Below are 10,000 nucleotides of genomic sequence, written 5' to 3' on the forward strand. Positions count from 1 at the left end.
GGGTTTTACTGTCTGCTGAACTAGTAAGTAGCTTATTTGCCGTCTTGTGTTGCACTTGGATGATGATTGACTGTGTTAGGACAGTTGTTGACTAACTAGTTGGTCATAGTGTCAAAGTAAGCATATTTCAAGAGATTTCGCTAGTTTGAGCCACTAGCATCTCGTTAGTGATTAGCAAGTGATCCGTTATGCTGCTTTAATCACTGTGTGCAAAATGTTCCATCAATTTTTTTTAAGTTGCGGTTTGAAAACCGCGTCTCATCATATCGCGATTAAACCGCAAATGCAATTAATCGTTCAGCCCTACTGTGGGCATTTAAATTGAGTTGAACAGAATGACATTTGTTCACCGGCTTCACTATAAGGGTGGAAAGGGTACAAATAAACAAGCAAAAAAAATGTTTGTGCCCTTAAAGGACTGTTTAACCATGGGGATTGGTGTTTATTTAAGGAATGTTTAACCATGGGATTGGTGTTTCTTTAAGGAGTGTTTAACCATGGGATTGGTGTTTCTTTAAGGAATGTTTAACCATGGGATTGGTGTTTCTTAAAGGAGTGTTTAACCATGGAATTGGTGTTTCTTAAAGGAGTGTTTAACCATGGGATTGGTGTTTCTTAAAGGAATGTTTCTTAAAGGAGTGTTTAACCATGGGATTGGTGTTTCTTAAAGGAATGTTTCTTAAAGGAGTGTTTAACCATGGGATTGGTGTTTCTTAAAGGAGTGTTTCTTAAAGGAGTGTTTAACCTATGGGATCTGTGTTTCCTATCTGTTGTAGGTGGAGGTGGACACAGTGCTGTCTGACTTTGAAGCGGCTGATTTTGGAGACATGGTAAGGTGACGTTAAGGTGTAAGGTAGTAAATGAGACTAATGTAGTCCTGACCGGACTGGATCCAAAGGCAGATCCAGATGAATGAATGAATGAGAGTAATGCAGTCCTGACTGGAAAGGATCCAGAGGCAGGTCCAGCTGTAGCCCCTGTGTATGAATGTGACTCATGTGTTTTGTCCTAGCTCTCAAAACATCTCTCTCCGACTCTCTCCCTGTACCCTTGTTTTGTTTCTTCCTCCTTATCGTTTCCTCTCTTCCTCTTCCCTTTGTTCTCCACCTCTCTTCCATTCTCACCATTCTCTTCCCTCTGTTCTCCACCTCTCTCTCTGTCTTCCTTTCTTCCCTGTGTTCTCCACCTCTCTCTTCCCTCTCTTCTCCACCTCTCTCTCTCTTCCTCTCATCCCTCTGTTCTCCACCTCTCTCTCTTTCTTCCTCTCATCCCTCTCTCTCTTCCATCACGCAGTCGGAGGACTTCTATGGCATGAGGCGTCTCTATGTCACCCTGGGCTCCTGTCTCTTCTACAAGGTTAGCCAGCCATGTCACACACACAAACACACACACACACACACACACACACACACACACACACGCATACCTCACACACACACACACACACACTCACACACCTCACACACGCATACCTCACACGCATACCTCATCCACACACACACACACACACACACACACACACACACACACACACACACACACACCTCACACACACACGCATACCTCACACACACCTCACACACACACGCATACCTCACACACACACACACACACACACACACACACACGCTCACACACCTCACACACACACAGGCATACCTCACACACACACACCTCTCACACACACGCATACCTCACACACACACACCTCACAAACTCACACACACACACACACACGCACACACACACATACACACACACACACACACACACACACACACACACACACAAACACACACATGTCTTGTATGTGTAAATGATAAGACTACCCTCAATGAGCTGTTTCATAAGTTCATCCTAAAATATTTATGAAACAGGAGTAAGCTGTGTCTGAGAGAGAAGTGTGTGCTTGTAATATCAAGTGTGTATAACCTCTACATATCGCAATCGAGTAAACTTTGAACTTTAAACACGTTTGCGTGTGTGTGTGTGGATACGTGTGTAATCTGCACTGACTTCCTGACACACAGGGCTATCTGATAGCAAACCACCTGCCCAAGGAGGACCTGCGTGACGTGTGCCTCTACTGCCAGCACTACAGCCTGCTGCCCCTGGCCAGCCAGCAGCGCGTGGGCCAGCTGGTCGTCTGGAGGGAGGTGTTCCCCCAGAGACGAGCGCTGCACTCCCCACCGCTGGGTTACGCAGAACCCCAGGGACGATACTTCCTGCTCATCGTGGGCCTGGTGAGAGAGAGAGAGAGAGAGAGAGAGAGAGAGAGAGAGAGAGAGAGAGAGAGAGAGAGAGAGAGAGAGAGAGAGAGAGAGAGAGAGAGAGAGAGAGAGAGGCAGTGCGGGCGCATGATGGCAGCACTCCGATCCCATCCAATTCTCTCCATGGGGGGTTAACTGCTCTATCTCAAAGCACATGGCAGTGATCAATCTAGATCTTGGCCGCGTCAGTTCAAATCAAATGCGGAATGTTTACATCTGCTACCGTTGATTATACAGTAAATACGTTGTGAAATGAAAATGAAACAAAAACACACCACAGTTAAAGTTGTATTAGTATTGATTGATTCACATCGATATGAATGGATTACATGACTAACAACTGATGGAAAGTAATATGAAAATATTTGTTCACTGAATTAGCGTTCTGTCCCAAACAGTTTCGTTCCAGTTTCAAAGTTTCACTTTCGCTTTCAGTATTTCAACGTGAATGAGAGGGAGCACAAGAACTGAGCGTCTAGCAGCGTTTATCATATCATATACATTATATATGATGCATGTATATGTCTGTGGGCACGATCTCAAGCATGTGCAAAAGTTGTTGTTGTCCAATTTGAATCAGATACGAGAGACACATGCGCACCCAGTCCAATTACCAGCGGAATCGAATCGTGTGTCCAGGGGTTTACATCGGAGTCCAGTCGGACTCAAGTCGGACACAATGAATCTAGTTTTGGGGAGACACATGTGTCCAATATCCAATTTAAATCGGACTGAAATCGGAAATTGGACACATGTGTCCACACTGAGAGAGAGAGAGAGAGAGAGAGAGAGAGAGAGTGTGTGTGTGTGAGTGTCTGTGTCTGTGTGTAAGAGTGAGTGTGTCTAAGTCTCAGTCTCAGTCTCAGTCTCAGTGTGTGTGTGTGGATGTGCCAGATCATGCTGCAGATGAAGATGTTCTCCCAGAGACTCACCCTACACAGCTTACCACAGAGCTGGCAGTTCACACTTGTGGGCTTGTTTGATGTGTGGGTGTTGGTGTGGTGTGGGTGGGTGTGTGTGTGTGTAGGTGTGTGGGTGGCCTGACAGTGAAACACACCCTTCTCTGCCTAGTTGTGTGGGTTTGTGTGTGTGAGGCCCCCTTTACACGGAGTCTAGATTCCCGTAATCTGGTTCATTTTTCACACCTATCCAATCTTTTAATTTCGTAAAGACGGAGCCTGGTAATGAGAGATTTGCGTAAAAACGGAGCCACCAGATTGTGTTGAACGGGCTGTAGTACATACCCCACGCCTGTGGGTGGCGCTTTAGCGCTTTATTTACACAACTGAAAAAACGTGAAAAACCTAGAAGAAGAGACTCAAAAGCACAAGGTAAAGGAAGCAGCAAACGGATAAACACATTACACAAGACATTCAAGCTCCAATTAGCAACATTACATTATGGTGGTTAATAAAATCAGTGGTCAGACTAAAGGATATGCGAAAATGAATTATATTTTCTATTGATAATAAAGAGTTTGGAACAGTACAACATGACATGTCTGTCATCCCATTTCCCATGAGCCTTTGCTCCGGCCATTTTACATACATTTATGAATAAAAAAGCAATTAAATCGCTGGCCAATTTATATTTGTGGTCATGAAAGTTATGTTACGTCTGAATAAGAAGAATTAGATCAAGATAGGAGGCTAATCAAAAATCAGTAGGCTGGGTTAATGAGAGTGAATTCGAGGCCCACCAAGAGTGAGATTTTGAGGGGGAAATGACGTCATCAGGTTGCGTGAAGCCGTACAGAGGAACACCAGCCCCCGTACCAATTCAAATCTACTCACTTTCTACCCCTGATTTGGATCGTTGCGGCAAGAGAGTGCGGATAGAGAGTGCTCGTGTAAATGATAGGGCTATCTGTATTAGCTATCCGTATCAGATTGATAAACTAGGCTCCATGTAAACGGCCTCTGAGAGAGGGGAGAGGAATAAGATGAAAAGGAATGGTTCCCCAATCCTGCCAGCTCACTGTAACCTGGTCCAGGTGTATATGTGTAGGGGTGTGTGGGTGTGCCTGTGGGTGTGCCTGTGTGTGTGCCTGTGTGTGTGTGTGTGTGTGTGTAAGTGTTTGTGTCTGTGTATCCAGTATGTGTATGTCTCTGTGTGTGTGTGTGTGTGTAAGTGTTTGTGTGTATGTCTCTGTGTGTGTGTGTCTGTGTCTGTGTCTGTGTCTGTGTATCCAGTCTGGTGCTTAACACTAATCAGTTTTAGGAATTAGGATTTAGGAATGGCAGATTTAGGAATGGCACAGGACACTCTGAAATTATAAATATGTGGTAGTGGAACAAGACACACTTTCTGAATGCTGAACTAACATGTGTTTAGCCAACACGTATGTTTACAAGGCTCAGAAATAAAAAGTCTTGTGAATAAATCTTTTCAAAGTCTGAGCACCTTTGAAACAAGGTTTTTCCAAGGGTATGTTTACATTTGATTTAAAAAATGTTTTTACTACATTCCTTTTACTTACATGATATTATTGCTGAGGTCTTTTAAAATAGAATCATATATTCCATTAGTGCATCAATGTTTTTAGTTAAGGGGAATGTACAAAAACATCAAGGCATGTCAGACAACTTAGAAAAGTCTAAAAGGCCTTGGACTGTAGAGTGTTAATAACACACACTCCTTGGCAGCCTGCTGGCCTTTCATAAACTGTATGATATCATATCAGGATGAGAGGAATTTACGCTGTAAGAGGTGTGTGTGTGTGTATGTTGGCTACAAGCCATATGCTGGATCTATATATTAATAAAGTGTGTGGTGTGTTTGTGTGTGTGTGTGTGTGTGTGTGTGTGTGTGTACTTTACTTATGGCAATGTTATGTAATGTCTAAGGACATTGAATAGATTTGTATGGCAGCGACTGTGTTTGTACTGACCATAAATGACCAATGAGTGTGGGCATGATTATGGTGGGTGTACTTTTGTGTGTATGACTGTATGTGTGTGCATGGTTGTTTTGATGAATTGCAGTTCTGTGTGTGAGTATGAATGTGTTTGTGCGTGTGTGTTTTGATGAATTGCAGTGTTAGACACTGTACTGTGTGTGAGTATGAGTGTGTTTTGATGATTCGCACACTGTACTATGTGTGTTAATGTATGGTTCCCAGCTCCTGCTGTAATTCTCTGTCTCCTGCTGTTATTATTGTGTTCCCACATTCCCCAGGTTCAGTGTCAGTGTGTGTGTGTGTGTGTGTGTGTGTGTGTGTCTGTGTGTCTGTGTGTGTCTGTGTGGTGTTTCTTTGTGTGGTGTGTGTGTGTGTATCTGTGTGGTGTGTCATTGTGTGGTGTGTGTGTGTGGTGTGTCATTGTGTGGTGTGTGTGTGTGTCTGCTGGATATTCATTCTTCTGTTTGCCCTCTCATCTCCACCTTTCCATTTATCTTTCTTGCATCTTCCCGTCACCCCTCTTTCCCCCGACACTCACTCTCTTGCCATATCACCTGCTCTGTTCAGTTTGAAACAGTTCCCTTCTCTTTTCTTCTCTTCTCTTCTCTCCTGAATGGCCTGGGAAGTAAATGTGTGTATGTTTTCCAGTGTGTGTGTTTGTGAGTCTGCATGTGTGTGTGTGTGTCTGCATGTGTGTGTGTGTGTCTGTGTGTCTGTGTGTGTGTGTGTCTGCGTGTGTGTGTGTGAGTGTGAGTGTGTGTGTGTGTGTGTGTGTGTGTGTGAAAGGCCTGGGAAGTAAACGTGTTAGCCTGCTCTGCTCTCTTTTTCTATATTTGTCTTTCTTTGGCCCTTTTGTGTCTCGTTCCCTTTGTCAGTCTTTCTGTCTTTGCCTTATTTAGATTTTTTTCTGAAATCCTCTTGAATTCTTATCCTTCTTTTTCCCATCTCTCTCTCTCTCTCTCTCTCTCTCTCTCTATCTCACTCCCACTCACACTCTCTCCCTCTCTCACTCACACTCTCTCCCTCTCTCTCTCCCCCTCTCTTCCTCTCTCTCTTTCTCTCACTCTCTCACTCACACTCTCTCCCTCTCTCTCTCTCACTCTCTCTATCTCTCTCTCTCTCTCCTTCTCACTCTCTCTCACTCTCACACTCTCTCCCTCTCTCTCTCACTCTCTCTTTCTCTCTCTCTCTTTCTCACTCTCTCACTCACACACTCTCTCTCTCACTCTCTCTCACTCACACACTCATTCTCTCTCTCACACTCTCTCACTCACTCTCTCACTCACACTCTCCCTCTCACTCACTCTCTCATTCTCACTCTCTCTCTCTCTCTCTCTCTCTCTCAGAGGCACCTGATGCAGTGTGTGTTGCTGGAGGCGGGAGGGTGTGGGTCTCCAGTAGAGGGCGCTGTGGGGCCTGACTGCGTGTACGTGGACCAGGTCAAGGCCACGCTGCTGCAGCTGGAGGTCCTGGAGGCGGGCATGGAGGAGCGCCTCAACGCCCCGCCCGCGCCCTGCCTCTCCTGCGCCGACTGGTTCCTGCCCGCGGGAGCAGGGTTGGCCGGAGGTCAGGCCGCCCGAGACCGCCTCCCGTCCATCAGCCGATTGGCCAACGCGCTAAGACCCCTCCCCCCACGCGCCCGCAGGCCGAGCCCTCAGCGAAGCCTGTCGGACAGCGGCAGCGAGGGCGGGCACGGGGAAGGGGGCGGCGCCGTGATGCCCCACAGCCCCAGCTCCACGCCGGACTCGGCCCGCAAGATGCCCCCCGCCACCTCCTCGTCCGCTTTCGCCCGGCGGGACTCTCTGGGCTCGGGGGGGTCCGATGGGAGCGGAGGGAGTGGCAGCCTCTTCAGGGTGAGTTTTTAATGCCACCTCTTCACATTGACATGGCGCTCTGCTCAAGGCTTCTTCCTGTAATGGGGAGTGTTTCCTTGCCCCTGTCACCATTGTGCTTTGCCCCAGGCTCTGGGCTTTGTAAAGTGCCTTGAGACATCTTCATTTTAATGGTGCTTTATAAATTAATTTGAATTTAATTGAACGGAATTGATTTCCTGCCATAAATGCTGCTGACGTTTCTTTACTGTTTAGTCCATTTGCTGAGAGATCTGACCGAAAGATCCTAGTCTAGTTTACAAATCCATTCAATGGCATCAGAACTAACCCGCAGTATTCCAGGGTCCCTAACCACTGCGCTCATAAAGGACTGCTCGCTTGTACAGTAGCTTAGCGCTAACCCAACCGAGTCTTTGCTTGTACAGTAGCTTAGCGCTAGCCCAACCGACTCCTCACTTGTACAGTAGCTTGGCGCTAGCCCAACCGACTCCTTGCTTGTACAGTAGCTTAGCACTAGCCCAACCGACTTCTCACTTGCACAGTTGCTTAGCGCTAGCCCAACCGACTCCTTGCTTGTACGGTAGCTTAGCACTAGCCCAACCGACTACTCCGGTATCCAGATACATCAGTTCACCACCGCAGCCCTTGGTGACGGCGTACTACAGGAGCACAGATGTGCAAGACTTCGAGCTTCAGCTTCAGCCGCAGCCGCAGGGGAGCCTGCAGGTGTTGGAACATCCATGTTGGGTTTCTAACACCCTCCATAAATATAGGGCTCAACCAAACCATAAACCCATCACTCAACATGTGTCTTATACGCTGAACAGATGGGAAGAGATCACAGTGTCAGAGTGAGACAGGGCGATACGGGCCAGTCTCCTCCCCGCTCCTCCCCGCTCCAGGTATCAGAGTAATGGACGCCTCGGAGAGGGTTCAGGGCAGGAACCTGAGATTCAGAGGTGGGAGATTGATGGACCACTAACATAGTGTGTGATGTCATTGTATACCAAAGCAGAGACCCTGGTCTAAACCTTCAGCTCATAAATCCGTGCTCGCACTTCTACACACACTGACCCTGACATACCTGGGCAGACACACACACACACACACACACTGACCCTCACATACATGGGCAGACATATAGCTACACACATGGTTTAAATTATGGGAAAAATGATGAAACTAGTAAAAACGTGCATTAGAATACATCCTAACACTCTAAATCTGGAGTGTACAATATATTTTTTACAGTAAGTAGCCTTTTGCATACGTGTGTGTGTGTCTGTTTATTTATGTGTGCTAATTGATGTGTGTGTGTGTGTGTGTGTGTGTGTGTGTGTGTGTGTGTGTGTGTGTGTGTGTGTGTGTGTGTGTGTGTGTGTGTGTGTGTGTGTGTGTGTGTGTGTGTGTGTGTGTGTGTGTGTGTGTGTGTGTGTGTGTGTGTGTAGATCCCTAGACTGAAGCACCCAAACCCCTTCTACCTGGGCTCCCTGAGGAAGAGCCTGACTGAGAGAGAGACAGAGGAGATGAACAGCACACTAAAGTGAGTGACTCCCTGTCCCTCACTCACAGTACAAAACCACAAGATCCACATCCATCTAAAAGCTGCTTGCATGTAACCGTGTGATGCACCACAGTGGTGTTGCATAAAGCCTCCTCCCAAGGGCCGATATCCACACTTAAAGGCGTCTCCTTAAAAGTAACTTTTACTTCACTTAAAAAGAACAAAAATATCCTCCTCGTTTCCCTGACTTGCTGTGCTAGTACTTGTTAAAACAATACATCTTGCTATTGTATAACTGGACACCAGTACAACTAAACAGCTAAAAGGTGCCCTCTCTACCAACTGACCAGTACGTTTTCATACCCTCCTAGGAAAAACACAGGCCTCTTACCCACACCTGCTTTCCCTACCTTAGCTGCCAGTATTTATGTCAGTTCCTCTGCACTCACACACACACACACACACACACACACACACACACACACACACACACACAGCGAGCTTGTATGATCTAACACACATTTGTGCGTGAATGACCTGGAAGCTAGCTGCAGAGCAGAGTGACTGGTTCAAATCTCATATTGAGGCGTGGGGAAAATGATAGCACAGTTTCGTCATGTTCTCCGCTAGCACAGGAGCGTTCCGCTGGCGGACTGTCTGCCTCTCAGTCACCCTTCTGGTTCTCATCAGGCTTTGGTTTCTCAGCAAGGTTATGAACCAAGCGAGGAACGAGAAATAGGTCCAGTGTTCTTAGATAAAAGATGACTGCAGGGCTTTTTTTCCTCCTGGTTTCTCCACTGGACCGTGAGGCTTGTGAGCATTCTGTACATTAGGAGTGTGCGATGTGTGTCGGCAGCTGAATATTCACTGGTCTGTCTCTCATGACTGTCAAATGAGTTGCTGTTGTCAGGTAAAATTTCATGAGTTTTTAGAGCATCTGCCGTCATTGGCCCTCTCTCTTCCCATCTGCCACGTGATTGGCCCTCTCTCTTCCCATCTGCCTCGTCATTGGCCCTCTCTCTTCCTATCTGCCTCGTCATTGGCCCTCTCTCTTCCCATCTGCCACGTCATTGGCCCTCTCTCTTCCTATCTGCCTCGTCATTGGCCCTCTCTCTTCCCATCTGCCACGTGATTGGTCCTCTCTCTTCCCATCTGCCTCGTCATTGGCCCTCTCTCTTCCTATCTGCCTCGTCATTGGCCCTCTCTCTTCCCATCTGCCACGTGATTGGCCCTCTCTCTTCACATCTGCCACGTGATTGGCCCTCTCTCTTCCCATCTGCCTCGTGATTGGCCCTCTCTCTTCCCATCTGCCTCGTGATTGGCCCTATCTCTTCCTATCTGCCTCGTCATTGGCCCTCTCTCTTCCCATCTGCCACATGATTGGCCCTCTCTCTTCACATCTGCCACGTGATTGGCCCTCTCTCTTCCCATCTGCCTTGTGATTGGCCCTCTCTCTTCCCATCTGCCTCGTGATTGGCCCTCTCTCTTCCCATCT

The 10,000-nt window shown here is 47.1% G+C and overlaps 1 protein-coding gene across 1 annotated transcript in view; it reads left to right on the forward strand.

Annotated features, from left to right (window-relative positions):
* Window positions 1-10,000, forward strand: part of intu (inturned planar cell polarity protein) — a gene marked incomplete at both ends in the record, with an annotated part of 30,159 nt that overhangs the window by 17,488 nt on the left and 2,671 nt on the right. The window contains 5 exons of the mRNA XM_080859811.1: window positions 777-830; window positions 1,294-1,356; window positions 2,031-2,243; window positions 6,516-7,022; window positions 8,450-8,544. Coding sequence (XP_080715937.1) covers window positions 777-830; window positions 1,294-1,356; window positions 2,031-2,243; window positions 6,516-7,022; window positions 8,450-8,544 — 932 coding nt within the window. The remainder of the gene's footprint in view (window positions 1-776; window positions 831-1,293; window positions 1,357-2,030; window positions 2,244-6,515; window positions 7,023-8,449; window positions 8,545-10,000) is intronic.

Source organism: Sprattus sprattus (genome assembly GCF_963457725.1).
Source record: "Sprattus sprattus genome assembly, chromosome: 21".
Classification (NCBI taxonomy): Eukaryota; Metazoa; Chordata; class Actinopteri; order Clupeiformes; family Clupeidae; genus Sprattus; species Sprattus sprattus.